This window comes from Pelophylax lessonae (assembly GCF_965119305.1).
Source record: "Pelophylax lessonae genome assembly, chromosome: 1".
Taxonomy (NCBI): domain Eukaryota; kingdom Metazoa; phylum Chordata; class Amphibia; order Anura; family Ranidae; genus Pelophylax; species Pelophylax lessonae.
In genome coordinates this window covers 136,204,285-136,227,518 of record NC_138768.1, presented here as the reverse complement: position 1 = coordinate 136,227,518, position 23,234 = coordinate 136,204,285, and the positions used below count along the sequence as shown (strand labels likewise).

The 23,234-nt window shown below is 41.5% G+C and overlaps 1 protein-coding gene across 1 annotated transcript in view; it reads left to right on the top strand.

Moving 5' to 3' along the window:
- The first annotated feature begins 4 nt into the window (after positions 1 to 4).
- Positions 5 to 23,234, top strand: part of UTP15 (UTP15 small subunit processome component) — a 35,179-nt gene continuing 11,949 nt past the window's right edge. Inside the window, exons 1-6 of the mRNA XM_082255819.1 lie at positions 5 to 116; positions 5,603 to 5,756; positions 6,205 to 6,297; positions 9,864 to 10,048; positions 15,524 to 15,702; positions 19,025 to 19,150. Of these exons, the coding sequence (XP_082111945.1) occupies positions 5,667 to 5,756; positions 6,205 to 6,297; positions 9,864 to 10,048; positions 15,524 to 15,702; positions 19,025 to 19,150 (673 nt within the window). The 5' untranslated portion in view covers positions 5 to 116; positions 5,603 to 5,666. The remainder of the gene's footprint in view (positions 117 to 5,602; positions 5,757 to 6,204; positions 6,298 to 9,863; positions 10,049 to 15,523; positions 15,703 to 19,024; positions 19,151 to 23,234) is intronic.

Below are 23,234 nucleotides of genomic sequence, written 5' to 3'. Positions count from 1 at the left end.
TTCCCGGAAATGCGTCAGGAAGGAAGATGGCGGCTCGCAGTGCCGATTCCGGCGGCGTGACTGCCCGGTGGTGAGAGGAGAAGGAAGGCAGCGGACAGGGAGGCCGGGGAAAAGCGGTAAGTGAGGAGGGTTTGTGATCTGTAGGTGGTGACATGTTCGTAGTTCAGTCTCAGAGATCCCATCCACCCACAGAAGGAGAAGTACACTATAACCAGAGGCACAGCTCATCTCTACGTTGGGGTGCCAGACCTGCATTGCTCTCTGTGTCCCCGCTAGGGACATCCAGTTTCTTTAATTGTTCTGGTCACCAGGAACGAAAGTGAGGCTACTCCCAAAATTCTTAGTTGTCACCAGCACAGGAATAAAGGGGAAATCTTCCATTGGGGACACGTGTCCCTCTGACTTCTTTCTAAAGAGAATATCCCCCACATTGGGAAGATACTCTTCCACTTCCTGTTGAGCCTACAGGACAGGAAGTAACAGGAAATCTCCATAATGAGACAGATGATGGCGGGGGGTTATAACCCTCCCCCACTCTGTCCAACATTTGACTGCGTGAAAGGTAAGTACCTGCTGCATTATTACACAGCGCACACCTCTGCCTGTGTATGGGGTAAACCACCACCTGACTGTCCCAATGTCTCACTTCTATTGGTGACTTCAACAGCATCACAGACTAAAACAGCAATACCAGCCCTCTTATTCACCCTCAGCCATAACATTAAACCCCCCCCCCCCCACACCTAGTATTGAGTAAGTCCTACTTTGCTAAAATAGCCCTGACCCATGGAGGCATGGACTCCACTACCCCTATGAAGGTATGCTGTAGTATCTGGCACCAAACCGTCAGTAGCAGATCCTGCCCGTTGTGAGGTGGAGCTGCCATGGATCGGTCTTGTTTTTCCATCTCTTCCCACAGATGCTCAATGGATTGAGATCTGGGGAATTTTGAGGCCAAGTCAACACCTCAAACTTGTTGTTGTGTTCCTCAAACCATTCTTGAACCATTTTTGCAGTGTGGCAGGACTCCTTATCCTTCTGAAAGAGGCCACTGTCATCAGGGAAACCCGTTCCCATGAAGGCGTGTACTTGCTCAGTAACATTGTTTAGGCAGATATGTGACATCCACGTGAATGGCAAGAGCCAAGGTTTTCTAGCAGAACATTGCCCAAAGCATCACACTGCCTCCACTGGCTTGCCTTCTTCCCATACTCCATCCTGGTGCCATCTTTCTCAGGTAAGTGGATCACACTCACCCGGGCATTCACATGATGCAAAATAAATTGTGATTTATCAGAGCAGTCACCCTCCATCATTGCTCTGTTGTCCAGTTCTGATGCTCATGTGCCCATTTTAGGCACTTTTGGCTGTGGACATGAGTCAGCATGGGAACCCTGAACGGTTTGTAGCTACGCAGCCCTATACACAAACTGCGATGCCCATTTTTTTTTTTTTCTGCTTTCAACCCATCAACTTCAGGGACAACATGTTTACTTGCTGCCTAATATATCCCACTGTAATGGGATAACCAATGTTATTCACCCAACCTGACAGTAGTCATAAAGCTATGGCTGATCAGTGTATCTTTCAGTATCCTAAAAGTCATTATAAACTTCCTACCTGCCCCTTATGTGGTTTGTGCTTTGGTCGTGTCATTCCACGGTTTCTCAATCGTTGTCCTGTATGCACAGCCGAGTAAATCTCCAAATTCCTTTGTCAGCAGTTTCTGTTCATGTTCAAAAATAAGGTATTCTGCATGGCGCTGCACAGGTAATGCATGACCCTCATAGTCTAAGAACTGACACTTCCTGTGAAGACACATGTCCCTACGATACACAGAAAAGAGACGCTTTCGAAATAAAACTGTGTAACATTTTAATAAACCAAGTACAAAACACTCACATTAGACTATACAAAAACCGGCGCATCAGGGGTGTCCTGCATGGGTACATCTAATCACGCTGGTAAGCTGCTGTATGTAGGGTGCAGAGTTCCGCCGTGGCTTCTGTGGGTCTTCTATGGGAACCGGTGACGTCACACGCATGGAGCTGCGGTCCAGGACACACACCGACTTGGTGGTTGGATCTTATAGAAGACCCACAGAAGCATTGGCAAAACTCTGCACCCTACATACAACAGCTTTCCAGCGTGATTAGACTCACCCCTGCAGGACACCCCTGGTGGGCTGGGTTTTGTATAGTCCAATGTGAGTATTTTATACTTGTTTAATGTTACACACAAGGTGCCTCTGCTTTTGTCTTTTCTATATATCCCTGAAGTGTTGTTCTACTTCCTACAAGAGGCTTGCCCTGAGCATTGGACCGGTTTCCCCTACAGCAGGATTTATGATCTGTTGCATCCACCATATGACTCTTCCCACTCTGCCCAATCTCCACTCAAAATTCACTAATAGACTGATGGTTCCAGTGTCCGGGATTTCGACTTTGCACCAATACCACCCAATTGTATACTTCATGTCCTACAATACCTGGGTCTTTCAGTCTAGTGCTGATTGATGGTGAGAGCTGCACAGTACTTAGATCTGGAACGGACACAAACAGGCAGAGTAATTCACAATCGCCACAGGATTTGTGTACTAGAGGCAAATATGCTGTGCACTGCAAGTGCACTTGCTCCAGAGCTAAGTAAATGAGGTGAAGCTTCACTTTGCAAAGAATACTTAATCACATGCATGGAAAAAAAAAATAATTTTTTACTTGCACATAAATGGGTGATAGAAATCGGCAGAGCTTTCCCTGAAATCTAGAGCAACTGCATTTGCAGCGCACAGTATATTTGCCTTTAGTAAATCAACCCCCATGAGTTTTCATCACATTATCACTCCCATATTGTGATGCATCACAGAGGCCAGACATGCATTGGATTCTGTGTGCCCTGGAACAAGAAGTTGCCCATCTGTAGGGACAAGCTAGGTGAATGAATACATAAACATAGGGGGATCAATCAAGCATGACACTACAAACTGCAGCTGGAACATGTGAGGCAAGCAAAGAGCACAGGGAATCTAACTACTCTAATACCTAATTAAAATAACAAAAACAATTGAAAGTGTACAATGCCTTTAACCACTTAAGGACCAGGCCTATTTCTGACTCATGTTGTTTACAAGTTAAAATCAGTATTTGTTGCTAGAAAATTACTTAGAACGACCAAACATTATATATATATATATATATATATTTTATTATATAATTTTTTTTTTTTGTTAGAGACCCTAGAGAATATATTGGAGATCGTTGCAATACTTTGTCACACCGTATTTGCGCAGAGGTCTTTTGGGAAAAAATACTTTTTTAAAATCAAAAAATAAGAAAACAGTAAAGTTAGCCCAATTTTCTTTCTAAAATGTTCATGTTACGCTGAGTAAATTGATGCCAAACATGTCATGCTTCAAAATTGCGCACGCTCTTGGAATGGCGACAAACTTTGACGCCATAGGCGACGCTTTTAAAATTTCTACAGGTTACCAGTTTAGAGTTACAAAGGAGGTCTAGTGCTAGAATTATTACTCTCACTCTAATGATCGCGGCGATATCTCACATGTGTGTTTTTAACAATTTCACATATGTGAGCACAACTTGCATAAACATTCCTTGTAATAGAAATAAGCAGGGCAAGTCCTTTTTAATGTAAGATCTGGGGTCAAAAAGACCACATATCTCAAATTTACACTAAAAAGCAATAATAAAAAGAAAAATTGGCCCTTTAAGGCCATTGGGTGGAAGTGATGTTTGACGTTGCTCTGGTCCTCCAAGGGCATAGAGCCGAGTGGGGCCTATCTTGCCCTCACTTGACTTCCTGCCCATCAGGCAAACAGATCGGATCATTTTCCCCACTACCGACAGCTCCGGTAAGCAGGTAAAACAACCTGGAAGTGGCGGGAGGGGGGGTGTGCACCTTTTCCCATCACCCGTAAGCCTGGGTTCACACGTGATGTCAGACATTGCAGATCACATGCGATGTCTTTCCAAATGCAAATTCAGTCTTAAGCCCCGTACACACGCAACGATTATCGGCCGACCGATCGTCCGTCTTTTGTCCAGAGTGGTGTTTTGTTGATTGGAATGTGCCTAGACTGCACACACATTTTATCGCCCAACAAAATTCTACTTCAGAAGTGATGTCATGTGTTGGATTGCTTTCTTTGTGTTCTTTCTTCTCTGAGCATGCCCAGACTTGTTCATCAGATTTTTCCCTGTTGAAATCTGTACTGACTGCACGAAAATCGGCCGTTGTGTTGACGGCCTTACTGTTGTATGGCTGAACATGCATTGGATTTGCATGAAAAAGGTGCAGGAATCTTCTTCTTCTTTTTTTTTTTTTCCTGCACTGGAATTTGATCGCTTGGGTGTTCACACCCATGCAATCTGATTGCTGTCCAAATTGACAGTTCGAACTGATCTGGAGGTGTCATTAACTTTTTGTATTGACACCCGCAGCGGTTCACCTAGGGCAGTATTTGTGAACCCAGGCTTAAAGTGATCCGTTGGCGAATCCACTGCTGGGACCACTTTTATGTGAAAGGAGACCACCAGCCGTGTAAGAAAATACCAAGGTTATGGCAGCTATCTGTTGCCATAATGCCGGTATTTAACGTCACAGTAGGGATGTAAATACAAGGTGGGCCGTCTGTTAAGGTAAGATCCGTTCCTGTGACAACAATCCAAGTGGGGAGATCCCTCACATTGGAAAGATTCCTTTCACTGCCTGTTCAGGCATCTCCCTCATAAGATTTAGCAAAAAAAAAAAAAACTGCTTCCATGCTTGGAAAACAATTATAGATTTTGGGTCGCTATAAACAGGACAAATTGCAGAATGAAGTTTGACATTTTGAGGAGGAGACTGATGCTCCCTGATATACAGATGGCCACTAGATGTAATGTTTACAAATCTGTATGACATTTTGGAGGCTTTCTTAAAGTAGACAGAAGGTCCCATATATCTGCTAAGGGACAGAGGCCCTCACAGCCTGATTAAGGTTCTGCAACAGCCTGCAGTGGGCATTCTGCAGTCTACTAATGAGGCAATCAGTCTGTTTACAGTAATCCCCCGCTCCATCGCGGTTCAGTTTTTGCGGTCCCGGTAATTCGCGTTTTTTTTTCTAATGTTATTTTACTATATAAATCATTAAAAATGAAATATTTTTGTGTTTTCCATAGCTCTTGCTCTGTCTCTTAGTATCTTTTATGTGTTTAAATGAGTTTCTATTGTTTTAAAAGTGTGTTTAAAGACCTTAAAATGCTTCTACACGTACAGTGACAGTAAAAAATCATGCCTACAATGCATTTTAATAGGGTTTTTCTATTTCGCGGAATTTCACTTTTCGCGGCTGGGTCCGGAACGTAACCCCCGCAATGGAGGGGGGTTTACTGTATTCCTCCTTTTGGTAGTCTTCTGGTGTTGGACGGACATTTAATTCTTATGCTAATTATATGAAATAAAAAATACATTAATCATTTTAATGTATGGTCCGCTTTACAATCTTTGAGTGGTATTGTGTTATGGTTTTGTACTCTCATCATTCCTTTCTCAGTGTTTTTGTTCTGTGTCTAAAATGTTATTCATACATTTTTTAACATAGTTTAAGCCAGACTTCATCTCCTGAAGAACCTCCATTGCTTATATGTTAATATTGTGGAGAAAAGATGTCGGGATACAAACCTGTTGCCATCCCATCGTACCCCAAGCTTGGGGAAAAGATAACACAAGACACGCTGTACTGGAGGCGCTATAAGGTACTGACCTAAAATGATTGTTTTAAAAGTGCATTTGTGTTGTGTTTTGTGTATTTTTTTTTTTCTTTTTACTCAACAAAGAAACTGGAAGATGTGTGTGTGTGTGTGTGTGTGTGTGTGTGTGTATATATATATATATATATATATATATATATATATATATATATATATATATATATAATATCTCAGGTAGTCCCTTTTTGATTTTCCTTTTGGAAGGCTCCACTCTCTCCAGCTTTGTAATTGGTATGAGGACATTTCCTGCAGTGTAGTCATTGGTGTCTTCTTTCCCATCAAAGAAAAAATCTCTCTGACATAAACTCTACGCATTGTATGTAAAGCATTGTATTAAGACATCTGGATGTTTAGTTTAATCAAGTAGTACACATTATTTTGTCTGGTTGAAAATCGTGCTTATATTTTCTTGTTTTTTATATATTCCTCATAGACTCCAGTTCAGATCAAAGAATTTGGTGCAGTAACAAAAATAGACTTTTCACCTGCCCAGCCTATAAATTATGCTGTGACATCATCCACACGGGTAAGTTATTCACTACTAATGAGCGATTATATCAAATCACCAAAATAGCCATTGACAATTTCTCTAATTGTGTGATTTGCTTCTCACCTTATTGTCAATGGCTCATCTGTCATCCAGATAGGATGCAGGAGTGGATCACTACAACAGAGACAAAAAAAAAAGCAAAGGTGCTAACCCTTTCCCACTCCACCAATAAACAATGGCTATGCTGAGAAATTACAGATCTTGGAGGATTAGCACAGTGATGGAACGTATCCGATTGGGAGAAATTTTATCATAACTATTATGTAATGAAGGGGAGACATTAATAACATGGCCACAGCTAGAGAATTTAGTTAATACACTTCCTAATGTGACTGGTAGTCAAACAGCTGAGAGAGATCAAAGCTCAATGGCTAGTATTTATAACTTCAAACTAAAGACTAAAACCTCTGTTAAAACGTGTTTTTTTTTTTTTTGTCGAGATTTCTTCTTCATTTTTGTCCTAGAGATACAGCAGAAAGTGATAGAAAATCTCTTCAAAAGTAAGTTGAATTCCCCTCTTAGATGCCACCAGGACAAGTGTCAATGATCACCAGGACAAATAGAGGGTGAAATATACCTAGCAAGGAAAACCTGACATTGGTTCTAATCATTTCCAGCTCTATCCAAAACATTTAGTCTTTATACAATGAGTATAGAAAATAATCACTCCCCTTTAAAATAATCCCACCTTGTTGCTTTGCAGCCTTATTAATCAGCTGTGTTAATTTTATATAGCTCCGCATGAAATGATCTTTCCTGGAACATTTCAGTCCCTGATAGTGCACCTTAAGCAAGCAATCAACTCTGGGTGTCAAGGCACTGTCACCAGGATATTGGGGATAAAGTTGTGGACAGGCTCAAGTCAGGAGATGGATACAAAAAATGTGAAAGGCTTTATCAATGCCTAGAAGTATTTTATTAAGAAGGTGACGGTATTTGGTACAACACAGATCCTCCCTAGATGTCACTCCAAACTGGATAAAAGAGCCAAGGGGAAATTGGTCAGAGAGGCTATCAAGAGCCCTACAGCAACTCTGAAGCAGTTGCAGGAATTTGACAGAGTGGTCATTGTGTGCATGTGACAACAATATCAGAAATTCTCCAATTGTGGCTTTTATGGGAGGGTTGCAAGAAAAGTCACTCCTCAAGAAAGGCCACATGCAGTCATGACTAGCTTGGCCAAAATGCACCTTGAAGACTCTGAGGCCACTTGGAATAAGGTGTTATGGTCAGATGAGACTAAAATTGAATTATTTGGCCTCAACACCAAACAATATGTTTGCCAAAAATCCAATACAGCTCACCATCCAAAAAGCCATTAGTATGGTAAAGCCTGGAGGTGGTAATATTCTGTCATGGGGGTGTTTCTCTGCAGCAGGGACTGGAGCACTTGTCAGGATGCATGTGGCAAAATACCGTCAAATTCTTGAGGAAAATCTGGTGCCCTGTGCCAGAAAGTTGTGAATGGGAAGAAGGTTTACCTTCCAACATGACAATGAGCCAAAGTACACAGCAAAAATGACAACACAGTGGTTGAAGGCGAAAAAGGTGAATGTCCTTGCATGGCCTAGACTTAAACCCCATCGAAAATCTATGGAATGATTTGAAAACAAATGGTCACCATCAAATTTAACTGAACTTGAGAAGTTCTGCAAACTGTGTGCAAATATTGCAAAGTCTAGTTGTGCAACGTTAGTAGAGTCATATTCCAACAGACTAAAAGCTGTAATTAAAGCACAAGGTAGTTTAACAAAATACTGATATTCCAGCTTAGTGTTTGTTTTTTAAATAAAAAATATATATATATATTCTGACATGGTAGTGGTATATCTTTCACTCAGATATTATACAATGTAAATCCAGTTAGATAAAACAAAAACTGTCTGCCTTCGTTTTAGGCTGCAAAGCAACAATGTGTTGATTTTAACCGCTTGCCGACTGCGCACAGTATATTTACTGCGGCAGTCGGCCCCGGCCAGGCAGAGTGACGTAGGTCTACGTCGCTCGCCTGTCACTCCTTCCAGAGCCAATAGCGGGCGGGCGCGCGCCCGCCTCGGCTCGTTCACGGAGGAGTGCGGGAGTGTGACTGGCGGACCCGATGTCCGCCGGTCACACTACGATCGCCGGTACAGCGGGAGAAAGACAGAGCGGCTTGTGTAAACAAGCCACCTGTCAGTTCTCCCTGTGTAAAAGTGAAGATCAAACAGTTCTACTATGTAGAACTGTTGATCTTTGTTTTTACACTAGTAGACCTGTCCCTGCACAGTTAGAATCACGCCCCTAGGACACACTTAACCCCTCCCTGTCCAATACTGTTAACCCCTTCCCTGCCAGTGTCATTTTTGCAGTAACAGTGCATATATATAGCACTGATTACTGCAGTAATGTCACTGGTACCCCCAAAAGTGTCAAAAATGTCAGTCAAGGGTCCGATCTGTCCGCCGCAATGTCGCAGTACCGCAAAAAAAATCGCAGATCGCCGCCATTACTCGTTAAAAAAAAAAAAAAACACCAAAAATGACAAAAATCTTTCCCTTTGTTAGTAAACGCGATAACTTTTGCGCAAACCAATCAAAATACGCTTTTTGCGATTTTTTTTTTTACCAAACATAGGTAGCGTAAAACAAATTGGCCGAAAATTTTAAAAAATTTTGATTTTTACATTTTTTTTGGGGGGAATTTCATATAAAAAAAAGTGAAAAATATTGTTGTTTTTGCAAAAATTACGCTATTTTTTTGTTTATAGCGCGTGATCAAAAAATCGCACAGGTGATCAAATACCACCAAAAGAAAGCTCTGTTTGTGGGAAAAAAAGGACGTGAAATTCGTTTAGGTACAGCGTCGCACAACCGCGCGATTGTCCGTTAAAGTCACGCAGTAAAAAATCGCAAAATAACCCCTGGTCTTTTAGCAGGAAAATCCTCCGGTGGTAAAGTGGTTAAAGAGGGTGATTCTTTTCTATACCCACCGTAAATTTGTATGCTGACCACTAAAAGAAAAACCATAGGAAGGAAGGAAAAATGTGTTCTGCTTTTTGCATGGTAGGTTTAAAACAACAGAATATGCTCCTAAAAGATATATATTTAGAGTCTTTTTGTATTTATGATATGCATATAGCAGCCTTTTTAATCGCCAAGTGAGGAATCATTTTTTTTTTTTCACTGTCTAAATTCCTTTTCTGGCTGTTATCATTTTAATATTTTATCTAATCTTACTGTTCACATTTATTTACTGTGAGAGCAAAATTCCTCCATTTTAAAAAGTTGGCGTATAGTATGGGTCATAGTATTCATGGCTTAATGGTGACATGTAATGAGAGAAATATTAAGGTGTCCTTTGTTGACCTCTTTCAAAAAAAAAAGAGACTTTGTATTGATTTTTGAGTCACTGACCTGCTGATCTAGAGCAAGCATGACGTTTACAAATTAGAGTAATATCAGAACTCCTGATCTGCATACTTCAAGTTTGTAAGAATGAAGGTATTGAAGCCATTAGAACAGTTGGAAAGCAAACTTTTTTTTTTTTTTTTTTTTCCTCCTCAGATCCATATTTATGGGCAGTATTCTCAAGAACCTATAAAAACCTTCTCCAGATTCAAAGACACAGCTTATTGTGGGACCTACAGAGGAGATGGAAGATTACTTGCTGCTGGCTGCGAAGACAGCGTTGTTCAGATTTTCGATATCAATGGCAAGGCTGCTCTCAGACAGTACTCCGGGCACAGCAAGTAAGTGTTTTCCTGGAGTCTCCATACCATAGGTTATTCTGTTTTTTGGAATAATAGTAGCTGTGAATTTAGACCCTGCTTGTCGTGCATTGTATTGGTGTGGATACAGAGTATATATGGTATTGTCCAAACTCCTTGCTTGGGGGGGGGGGGGGGGGGTGGCTTAGCCATTACACGTGGCATGTAGTGTTTTTGTCATTGTATATAGTGCCATGGAAACTCTTCCTATGTACTGTACATCATCATGTAATGGGCAATAAATACAAGGGACACACGATCCTTGGACTTAACTTTCTATGATCACAGCATACACTTTCATTCTATAACATGAGCATTGAAAGAAAACATAGTTTTTGAAAATCTTATATAAGCCTACTTGAAAAATCCCCTTGAAAGGTCGTGAGTACTGTGAACTGCCCCTAAGGGTCTGCCAAGTGTAGAGGGGATCACTCCAGAGAAGGTTCCAGGGATCCAGGAGTCAGCTAGCTGTAAACAGGGTGCCTAGTTAGAGGACCCTGAAGTGTAGAGGGGGGTGCCAGCGGTTGGGCCCTGAAGAGCTAATGTGTACAGAGTTGAGAGTTGCAGCGGCACAGGCACTGACAAGGAGCTACCTCAGTCAGTGAAGGACTGAAGAAGGCTGTTCAGTGACTTTTGAGCTAAATTGAGTGTCAGGAGTTAAGTGTTCTACAGTCCTGGATCTTCTGAGTTAACAAACAAGTTAGTCGAAGTTCCAGCACAAGTTCAGCATAACAGTATCTTCAAATGCAAGGAAGCGCTGGTCAGCATTCAGCTGGCGTCAAGACAGCGCCAACGGGCATTTTTGTATAAGTCCCAGTTAACCTAGTTGAGCCAGAGGAGTATCCCACTCATTCCCTTCTCCTATTCCCAAAATACAATAAACCAAACCAACCAAAGATGCCGGAGTGGTCATTGTCTCAATTCTCACACTTGGGGTTCACAACTTAAATGTGTTGGAAGTGTCACCGATAACAATGGCAGACCCACATCAGGTTCAATGCCTGGAAATATTGCTCTATCTATCTATCTATCTATATATATATATCATATATATATATATATATATATATATATATATATATATATATATATATATATATATAGTGTATTATAATCGACTTTTTAATTTGATATCATGAATTTACATGTATATGAATTCGTCGGCCATTATCGGCACCTTTTTGAAGCGGTGTTAAAAATCTGGCTTGCTTAAATGATCCTCTCTGGAGTCTCCGCTGTTCCCTATTCTGGGTAATCCACATTTCACACAAGAAGCTCAGCTTGCTGATTGAGTCAGGGCACTATTGAGCATCACACTTTGCAACATCTGGTACCTGGCCTTCATTACAGGCCCTTACGGATCATAGCGGCCCTTTCAAGTAGACTTCTGAAGAGCAGTGCAAATACGCCATTTTCTACAATCCTTACCTGCCCCTAGTAGTTTTTGCCCTTACATGACTATGCTTAAAGAATATTGCTCAGTGGCCATTTCCCCACGCTCTTTCGGCAATGTACACCCTACTGGTAACGCCACCTGAGGACTTTCTCCTGCACTCCTTGGCAAAGTAGGAATCGGATCAGATTAGAGCATTCTCAAAGACGCAGTTACCCAATATAACCTGATTCACCTTGAAATCCCCAATCTGCACAAAAGTGCAGGAAATCAACTTCAAGATCCTTACTCGGTGGTACCGCAATGGATCTCTCTTTCATAGGTATTTGCCAAGCACCTCTGATCACCTCTGATCGATACTGGCGATGTAAGGAGGAATGTTGAATGCTGTGCTACATGTCTTCTGATCCTGCACTAAGCTGGGGGTTTCTGGAAAGCGGTCCACAAGAATATCCAAAATTTAACCGACTACAAGGTCTCTTTCTTCTTATTGCACTGTTGTACAATCCCCGCCAAGGTCTACACGAAATCTATTCTTTGCCACCTTCTAATTGTGGCCAAGTCCTGCATCCCCCCATCACCTGGAAACAGACGCAGCCTCCATCAATTGGGCTGTGGCTGAGGAATTAAATCAGATGGAGGACCTGGTTTTTACCTCCCGGCAGGAACGAGAGGCTTACATGCACACCTGGACCTTATGAAATGATATTGATTACTCTGAGAAAGGGAAGGCTCTCATCGATGTGAATCCCATTGGTTGATTCTGTCATTGCATCCTGTAACAGACTGACCAACTTGCAAAAATACCCCTCCCCACCCTTTCTAAAGGAGTACCAAGAAAATAAAGGACTTTAACGGCACGTACTATAAAAATAAACAATTTATTAATCTACATTAAAATATTTTTTCACACAGTACAGAAAAGGCAATGAACAATACAACTAAAATCACATTGGACTAGAAGTGGCTCCCCTAGAGGCTATGTTACCATCTATAATGCTGTTTCATACACCATTTTAATGCCTAAGCATACATAAATCCTCAAGATTGGGGATAACCCCCTTGTCCATGTATTCGGCTCAACATGTTTCACGACCATGAAGTTGCTTCTTCTGGAGCTTTAATACATTTGAATTATGGACACCACATCTGCAGCGCAGCGCTGACCCCACGAGAACACCCTAATTCGGCTGCCGTTTGCTCATATGCCAGAGTGTGGGGACACACAAGGTACATTTTTTAACTAAGGACTGAAAATTCTATCCATAGGGTAATTGTTGGGCCCTGAGAACCAAGGAGCCTTATTGCAAGGTTGGTGCATATAAGCCAGAATTCATAGGGTTTGGAAGGGATATAATGAAAGAGCAGGTCAGTCCCCTTGTACTCCTCTTTAGCAAATAGTGCTTTCTGAGGTGGCACCCTACAGCCCAATATCGGTATACAGCCTCCCTAATCTCCAATCTTGTGGGGTAGAGAAAACCAGTAGGGGTTGGAAGGGAACAGACACATGAGAGGGGACCCCCGTCTCCTTCACAGCTTCCTGTGGGAGTCCCTCCCTGTGTGTGTCAAAGTCCATTATTTTCTTAGTATTCCTTTAAATGTATTCCACGATGTGGCACATGATACATAGAGGTACCTTCTAGCCACCAGAGGGCGCCATATTCATTTACATTCATTGACTTCCCCACCCTTTCACCTTCTCTCCCCCATCCCCCAACCTCCTTTCTCTTCTTTTTTTTTTTTTTTCCCTCCATGTTTTTTCATTTTCCTGTAAAAATTGGGCATACATATAGGGTTCACCTGGAAGTTACCCCCATTTCGGGATTACTTCCCTGAATTACACTTCGACATATCCGATTACTAATTTTAGGGGACATTCTCTTCCCCCCCCCCCCCCCCCCCATGTTCCCTTTACTGGTTCTGGTTTACACAATGATTGATATTTGCTATGGATTGCAAGCTCTAACGAGCAGGGTCCTCTGATTCCTTCTGCATTGAAGTGTAATGTATTTGTACTGTCTACCCTCATGTTGTAAAGCGCTGCGTAAACTGTCGGCGCTATATAAATACTATATAATAATAATGACCCCATGCAATTTGATGGCCAGCATTGGTCCGCCTTCTTCTTCTTCTTTTTTTTTTTTTTTGTTACTTCCATGGCACTAAGCTATTGTTTTTTGTAATTTACTATTACTGGATACTTTTGTATACTTCCTGTTTTGTATATGTATGTCTATTTGGATGCTGCATTCCTCCTCCTTTTTTTATTATTTTTGTATTTTTTTTTTTTTTTTTAATAAAACATTTAAAAAAATCCTGCTTGCTGTACTTTTGGTGCATATTTGGTCAGCACCTCCCAAATAAAATGCACTGAAAAACGTATTAAGAACGCATCAAAAATGCATCTGCGTTGTGTTTTTAATGCAGTTTTTGAGTCACATGACCTATGAAAAACGCACTTTAAGCATGTAAAATTACAGCAAAATCACGAGCGTTTTCGGCAACCATTATTGCTGAAAACCCTATTTTTGGCAGCCAAAATTTTGGTGCATCACTACTACATATCCCATGGTACCTTGCTGCCCGCAAGAAATTATTCTTATACAGACTCTGCCTCCTAAAACTCTTGTCAGCAACTCCTGTAATGCAGGCTTTGTCAAATATGTGACACAGGCCATAGTGACTACGTGTCACAGAATTCAAGTAGGCAAATGTGTGGGGATTCTTCAAAAAGTAAGTTTGCAAACTTTGAAATCCATTTAGAATAATAGAAGTAATAATAGAAATCAATATATGCCTTTACATTTTGACTATAGATGCACTTTAAAAGCATTAGAACATGTAGGTAATATTAGCTTGGGTTTCTCTTCCATGCATATATGCCTCCTTTTTACTTTTATTAAATATATTATATTTATATATTATAAAAACATGTTTCTGCCCTTTTAGGCTGTGTACCTCTTATGTCTGCACAGGACTGTTCAAATGCATTTTGAGCTTTTTGCAGTCAGGTTGAGTGTCAGCATAATGTCTGATTTTAAGCACCATTAGGAGGCCTCCAATTCCTTGAACTGCACCATCATACAATGCATCAACCATGTCATGCAGAGGTAGCCCCTTATACACCAATTGTTCATAGTGTAGGTTTACCTTGACCTTACAAACCCATTTTATGAGTTGGGCTTGCTTGTTGCCTTTCTCAAAGGGTCACGTAAGATGCATTTTGCTACATTCATAGCATTGAACAGCAAATGTCTATCCATTGCAGCACCTGTGCTGTCTTTTAGTAATGATGGCAGCTTTGTAGTGAGCTGGCAGGGGGGTCACCATACCAGTTTAAACAACAGACGGGGGGGGGGGGGTGTTGCTAATAATGGATAAAGAAGGGATCAAGACCTTGACGATTCAGGGCTTCTTTACCCCTTTCATGGTGCATGGATGCCCAGTACAATAACGCTACATGTGCACTGCCACCTTCAGTGCCATCTTTAGATTGAATACTTGCAGTATTTTCTTAGTAAAGCTTCATCCTAAATGCGATCACTATGTCATAGATCAGTGGTCCTCAACCCCGTCCTCAGGGCCCACTAACAGGCCAGATTTTAAGTATTCCCTTGGGGAGATGCAGACTAGAGTACTGCAATCACTGAGCAGCAAATGATATCACCTGGGATGTATTTCAGTTATCTTGCAAACCTAGCCTGTTAGTGGGCCCTGAGGACCATTGCCATAGATGACTAAGTGTCAACCTGATCAGGATGTATTATTTGTTCCCAGTCCTTAGCAGCCACTTGAACGGTCAGTGACAAGTTTGAGAGCTGGCAACTGCTCAGAGTATTTCCTGCTAGCTCTTAAAAAGAGGATGTTAATACAACATTTGTGGACAGGAAGGGGTTAAACATTTTAAATCCCTCTCTTGGCTGTGTGCCACAGGACGGCTACAGAAAACCCATATCACAAAGTATTGTATATTTCACAGATCTGTAACCCCCCCCCCCCCAAATATTATATTTGTATGTGTACCCTGATCACTGGAAGTACATTTTTTTTGTGTTCTTTTATAGAGCTGTGCATGTTGTGGATTTCATGTCAGACAAGTATCGGATTGTATCTGGCTCTGATGACTATTCATCCAAGATCTGGGATATTCCAAACGGCACTGAAATCTCTTCCTACCAAGAGCACACAGACTATGTGCGCTGCGGCTGTGCTAGTAAACTCAGTGATGATTTGTTTGTCACAGGTGAGTAGTCTTTCCTCTCTTCCAGCAAATAAGAGGTATAGCCAACTCTGGAGGATACTCGAGAAAAGAAATGGATGTGGGCTCTACCCCCTACTCCTGCACTCAAGTAATTCTAGTCTAAATGTAATTTTGTATTCTTTGTTACTTATAGACTCTAATGTTCTAATATCCCAATGTAGAGAAAAGAGGACAAAAGATGTAGATATTTATGTATGACTGCTACCATCCGCATAAAAATTGGATCTTTATGTGGATGGAAGCAGTCGTACATGAATATCCATATATAATAATCTGAATAATACAAAATAAATTTAGACTAGAATTACTTGAGTGCAGGAGTAGGGGTAGAGCCCACATCCATATTTTTTTTTTTTTTTTTTTTTTTTCAAGTATTTTTGGTATGTTGTTCAGTGGAGGGCTCCTCCTCCAGGTAATAAAGAGAGGTGCGTAAACCTTGTAGGACTCTGTAACCTTATTTTCTGTGTTACTCTGGATGATGCATAACTGGTTGTCTCAGTATTTTTGGGGTATAAGCACTGGATACCTCCCCTCTGTCTGTTTGAAGTAAGACATTCCCTTTTTTTTTTAATCCCTTCTAATTATCGCGTGTAGCTTAAAATTTGGGCTTTAAACCTGTATTTCATTTATAACTGCGAATTCTTTACTAAAATCTAAATGCACTGGTTTTAATGAAATGTGAAAGTCCCCAAAAAGCAATGTGATCTTGCACATCAGTTGCTTTAACACACCGGTGTTAAATAATTAATTTGTTTTTGTGATGGAGACCTTTTTAAGAAAGCCTTTTGGGCCCTGTTTTGATCAGGGGATCTTTCCGCAGATCCCCTGCTGATCAGTGCAGATGGGGACGGATCACATGTCCATGTCCGCTTTAAAGTGATTTGTAAAGTCAAAAAAGAAATGCATATAACATGTTATACTTACCACCTCTGTGCAGTTTTGCACAGAGCAGCCCGGATCCCTCGTTCCTGCTTCTGGCCCCTCCCTCCTATTGAGTGCCCGCACAGCAAGCAGCTTGCTATGGGGGGCACCCGAGCTGAGCTGCAGCTCTGTGTGTCCATTCAGACACGGAGCTGCCTTTCGGGCCCGTCCTCTCTCTCTTCTGGTAGGTTCACTGACTTTGACAGCCACAGGAGCCAATGACGCTGTGGCTGTATCTCTGCCAATCAGGAGGGAGAATTTCAGGACAGCCAAGGGATTTGTGGACATCGCTGGACAGAGGGGGCACAGGGAAGTATTAAGGGTGCTAGGGAGCTGCTACACACAGAAGGCTTTTTATCTTAATGCATAGAATGCATTAGGATAAAAAAAACCTTCCTGACTTTACAACTCCTTCAGTTTATATTCTGCTCTACGGGCGGCTGGGTGTAAACACACTCCGCTGTCCATATACACCCAACTACCTTCGATCTGATCTGCCTACATGGAGAATATATCCCCTTCCATTTAGTTTTTTAGCGGACCAGATCGGATCAGAGGTAGGTGGGTGTAAATGGACAGAAGTACGTTTTACACCCTCCAGTCCATAGTGCTGAATAGACCAGCTGATTAGGTCTGCCTAAAAAACTAACAGGCAGACCTGATTGGAACGGTCTTGTAATAGGGACCTTATAGTTTTATTGTTTTGTGTCCTTATGGAGATTTAAGCTGGCCATACACTAATGAAAGTTGAGCCAATTCCTTATGAACTGACCATAATTCACTCAGTGGACGGTCCTGTCGGCTGCATCCTGCCCCAATGTCCCTCAATTGAAAAATTGAAGGAGCTGGGTGGAAGCTTGTTGGCTGGACAACATCTGCATCGAATAAGATGGAGGCACCATTTAGGTATTTTGACAGGGCTGTCAAAATGCAATAGAAGCAGTGGGCAATTTGTTCACCCTTGCTATATAGCAGGGGTGGAGGAATTTGTTAGATTCTCTTCCATGCAGCCAGTCCAAGGGACAGTTGTCACTAGGCTTGGATGTCAATATGAATGGTGTTAAACACTGTTCCAGTGTATTCAAAACCAAAAAAAAAACAAATTTTTTTGGGCTCCTGTTCCCTAGTTATCAACTAAAGACTTTGTAGTAAGTTTTGAATTTTGGGTCCCTACTGATGTTTGTGGTAGTGTTTGTTTAGGAACGTATCATTAGAGACTATTGTGAAGTTAAATGCCTATCCCAGAATCCTTTTTGGGTAAACTGCTTATCTGCGGCTCATAATCTAAACTTTAGGGTCCATGCACACTCTGAGCAAAAAAAAAAAATGGCAGGACCTCTGGCAGGAACATCGCCATTAAAATTTTCATAGTAGCTTATATTACACAAGCTTAGGAGAGTTTATAGGCATTTGCTTTTATGACAATATTTTTTTTTCCAAAACATTCTCCCTTTTTCTGCCTAAGGCCCCTTTCACATTGGCAGACCGATCGGGGATCCATTCCCCATCCGTCTATCTGATCGGATTGGCAGTCGGGTGTCAATGGACAGGTGGTCCAAATACATCCGACTGCCCCTAGAGGAGAGCAGGGTGTGTCTGCTCTTCATAAGCGGAGCGGACACAGAGCAACCATCCGCCTGCTCATCAGAGAATAGCAAACAGATTCCCTGCTGAGCAGGTGGACTCCCACCGTGTGTAGAAGGGGCTTAAGGGTCCATGCACACTGGGCTTAAAAAAAAAAAAAAAACCTCCAGTTCCCTTGGCAGAAAAACATGCTCATATAGAGTGTTTTTGTACACAGTTTTTAGGAGAATTTAGACGAGTTTAGGAGCACTCAGCATTTTTTTTTGCCAGAAAACTGCTCACAAAAGCACTTCTACAGTCATAACTGTATAGCCCGCTATTTTAAAGCCGGTGTGCATGCACCTGGGAAACTCCTCTCAAAAAACAGACTTGTGAAGGTTTTTTTTTTTTTTTTTTTTTCCTGCTTCTAAATCTCTCATCTTGAAATATGCCTCTAAATGTCCTAATGAAGAAGAAGGAAAAAAAAAAAAAAACATTATACACTTAAACACTGGGTTGAAGAAAAAACTAGTGGCATGTTCTAGGCTTTAGTCCTGATTTAGTAAAATAATGACTTTACTGGTATGCTGGTAATGAAATAAGAGGCTGTTCTTCAGAAGCTTTGGGTGTTTAGGTTTGTGACAGATTTCTTTTATAGAACACAACTACTTCTGATGTCTATTTAGCACTTGCCTTCTGCATCAAGATCCACTTAGAGGAATGCAGCTATTTCTGTGTGTCCTTTTTAAATATGTAACCCATATTTTTGTATGTTTCCTGTCTATATTCTGGTTAGTGATACCACATGTTGTGTTTGCAGGTTCCTATGATCACACAGTAAAAGTATTTGATACCCGGACAGAAAAGAGTGTAATGAGCATGGACCATGAGCATCCAGTGGAGAGTGTTCTTCTCTTCTCCTCTGGGGGGCTTCTTGTCTCTGCAGGTATGGTACAAGGAACAATTACAGCTTATAAAATAAAGGCATGTTGGAATTATTTGTGAAATTGTATGTTTCTGCCTTTAACCCTTTGACTGCTACTCGCGTAAATTAAGTTGGTTGTAGTAGCAAAATGTAAACAAACTTGCAGGCTTGTTTACCATCCTTCTTTTTGGGCAATACAGTTTGTAAAAAAAAAAAAAAAATTAATAAAAAAAAAAAAATATATAATATATGGTATCTCACAAAAGTGAGTACACCCCTCACATTTTTGTAAATATATTTTTATTATATCTATTCATGTGACAACACTGAAGAAATGTTGCGTTGCTACAATGTAAAGTAGTGAGTGTACAGCTTGTATAAGTGTTTAAATTTGTTGTCCCCTCACAATAACTCAACACACAGCCATTAATGTCTAAACCGCTGGTAACACAAGTGAGCACACCCCTAAGTGAAAATGTCCAAATTGGGCCCAATTAGCCATTTTCCCTTCCCGGTCTTGTGACTAGTTAGTGTTACAAGGTCTCAGGTGTACAGTGCCTTGCGAAAGTATTCGGCCTCCTTGAACTTTGCGACCTTTTGCCACATTTCTTCAAAACGTAAAGATATAAAACTGTAATTTTTTGTGAAGAATCAACAAGTGGGACACAATCATGAAGTGGAACAAAATTTATTGGATATTTCAAACTTTGTTAACAAATAAAAACTGAAAAATTGGGCGTGCAAAATGATTCACCCCTTTACTTTCAGTGCAGCAAACTCTCTCCAGAAGTTCAGTGAGGATCTCTGAATGATCCAATGTTGACCTACATGACTAATGATGATAAATAGAATCCACCTGTGTGTAATCAAGTCTCCATATAAATGCACCTGCACTGTGATAGTCTCAGAGGTCTGTTTAAAGCGCAGAGAGCATCATGAAGAACAAGGAACACACCAGGCAGGTCCGAGATACTGTTGTGGAGAAGTTTAAAGCAGGATTTGGATACAAAAAGATTTCCCAAGCTTTAAACATCCCAAGGAGCACTGTGCAAGCGATAATATTGAAATGGAAGGAGTATCAGACCACTGCAAATCTACGAAGACCTGGCCGTCCCTCTAAACTTTCAGCTCATACAAGAAGACTGATCAGAGATGCAGCCAAGAGGCCCATGATCACTCTGGATGAACTGCAGAGATCTACAGCTGAGGTGGGAGACTCTGTCCATAGGACAACAATCAGTCGTATACTGCACAAATCTGGCCTTTATGGAAGAGTGGCAAGAAAGCCATTTCTTAAAGATATCCATAAAAAGTGTTGTTTAAAGTTTGCCATAAGCCACCTGGGAGACACACCAAACATGTGGAAGAAGGTGCTCTGGTCAGATGAAATTAAAATCAAACTTTTTGGCAACAATGCAAAAACGTTATGTTCGGCGTAAAAGCAACACCGCTCATCACCCTGAACACACCATCCCCACTGTCAAACATGGTGGTGGCAGCATCATGTTTTGGGACTGCTTTTCTTCAGCAGGGACAGGGAAGATGGTTAGAATTGATGGGAAGATGGATGGAGCCAAATACAGGACCATTCTGGAAGAAAACCTGATTGAGTCTGCAAAAGACCTGAGACTGAGATTTGTCTTCCAACAAGGCAATGATCCAAAACCTAAAGCAAAATCTACAATGGAATGGTTCACAAACATATCCAGGTGTTAGAATGGCCAAGTCAAAGTCCAGACCTGAATCCAAAGAGAATCTGTGGAGAGAACTGAAAACTGCTGTTCACAAACGCTCTCCAACCAACCTCACTGAGCTCGAGCTGTTTTGCAAGGAGGAATGGGCAAAAATTTCAGTCTCTCGATGTGCATAACTGATAGAGACATACCCCAAGCAACTTACAGCTATAATCGCAGCAAAAGGTGGCGCTACAAAGTATTAACTTAAGGGGGCTGAAAAATTTTGCTCACCCAATTTTTCCGTTTTTTTTATTTGTTAAAGTTTGAAATATCCAATAAATTTCGTTCCACTTCATGATTGTGTCCCACTTGTTGATTCTTCACAAAAAAATAGTTTTAAATCTTTATGCTTGAAGCCTGAAATGTGGCAAAAGGTCGCGAAATTAAAGGGGGCCGAATACTTTTGCAAAGCACTGTAAATGGGGAGCAGGTGTGTGAAATTTGGTGTTATCGCTCTCACTCTCATACTGGTCACTGGAAGTTCAACATGGCACTTCATGGCAAAAAACTCTCGGAGGATCTGAAAAAAAGAACTGTTGCTCTACATAAAGATGGCCTAGGCGATAAGATTGCCAAGACCCTGAAACGGAGCTGCAGCATGGTGGCCAAGACCATACAGTGGTTTACCAGGACAGGTTCCACTCAGAACAGGCCCTGCCATGGTCAACGAAAGCAGTTGATTGCACGTGCTCAGTGGAATATCCAGAGGTTATCTTTGAGAAATAGAAGTATGAGTGCTGCTAGCATTGCTGCAGAGGTTGAAGTGGTGGGGGGTCAGCCTGTCAGTGCTCAGACCATACACCCCACACTGCATCAAATTGGTCTGCATGGCTGTCATCCCAAAAGGATGCCTCTTCTAAAGATGATGCACAAGAAAGCCCTCAAACAGTTTGCTAAAGACAAGCAGACTAAGGGCATGGATTACTGGAACCATGTCCTGTGGTCTGATGAGACCAATAAACTTATTTGGTTCAGATGGTGTCAAGTGTGTGGCAGCAACCAGGTGAAGAGTACAAAGACAAGTGTGTCTTGCCTACAGTCAAGCATGGTGGTGGGAGTGTCATGGTCTGGGGCTGCATGAGTGCTGCCAGCACTGGGGAGCTACAGTTCATTGAGGGAACCATGAATGCCAACATGTACTGTGACATACTGAAGCAGAGCATGATCCCCCTCCCTTCGGAGACTGGGCCGCAGGGCAGTATTCCAACATAACACCCCCAAACACACCTCCAAGACGACCACTGCCTTGCTAAAGAATCTGAGGGTAAAGGTGATGGACTGGCCAAGCATGTCTCCAGACTTAAACCCCATTGTGCATCTGTGGGGCATCCTCCAACAGAAAGTGGAGGAGTGCAAGGTCTCTAACATCCACCACCTCTATGATGTCATCATGGAAGTTTGGAAAAGGACTCCGGTGGCAACCTGTGAAGCTCTGTTGAACTCCATACCCAAGAGGGTTTAGGCAGTGCTGGAAAATAATGGTGGCCACACAAAATATTGACACTTCGGTCCCAATTTTGACATTTTAACACAGGGGTGTACTAGCTTTTGTTGCCAGCGGTTTTGACATTTTATTTTGAAAGGAGAGCAGATTTACACTGTTATACAAGCTGTACACTCACTACTTGTAGCAAAGTGTCATTTCCAAATTGTTTTCACGTGAAAAGATATAATGTATTTACAAAAATGTGAGGGGTGTACTCGCGTTTGTGAGAGATTGTTTAAATAGATTTTTTTTTTTTTTTTCTTCATGTCCCTTGTGCAAGCACACACAAATATGGGTGTGCAGTGCACACATCTACATGAACATCAGTTGTGCAACACGTTTGGTATCGTGCCCCATGCCAAAATGAAAGGAATAATTCTAGGACCATTATTTTATGGTTAAATCTTTGTTCATGACCTGAGAAGCTTTTTAAAGTGTTGCCTCTGGACAATTTTAGGTATCATAGTTTCTAACTCACAGGTGCATGCAGCGTTGAGTCTTGACCGATTTGGTAGATTGATCCAAGTTCCATACAGTACTGGTCACATAAGCATATGCATTTTAATCATGCGGTCTCTGTTGAAGAGGATAATTTATTTATTTTATTTATTTCAGGTACTTGTATAGCGCTGTCAATTTACGCAGCGCTTTACATATACATTGCACATTCACATCAATCCCTGCCCTCAAGGAGCTTACAATCTAAGGTCCCTAACTCACATACATACACAGTAGGGCCAATTTTTTATACAGGATCCAATTAACCTACCAGCATGTCTTTGGAGTGTTGGAGGAAACCAGAGTACCCGGAGGAAACCCACGCAGGCACAGGGAGAACATGCAAACTCCAGGCAGGTAGTGTCGTTGGGATTCGAACCAGCGA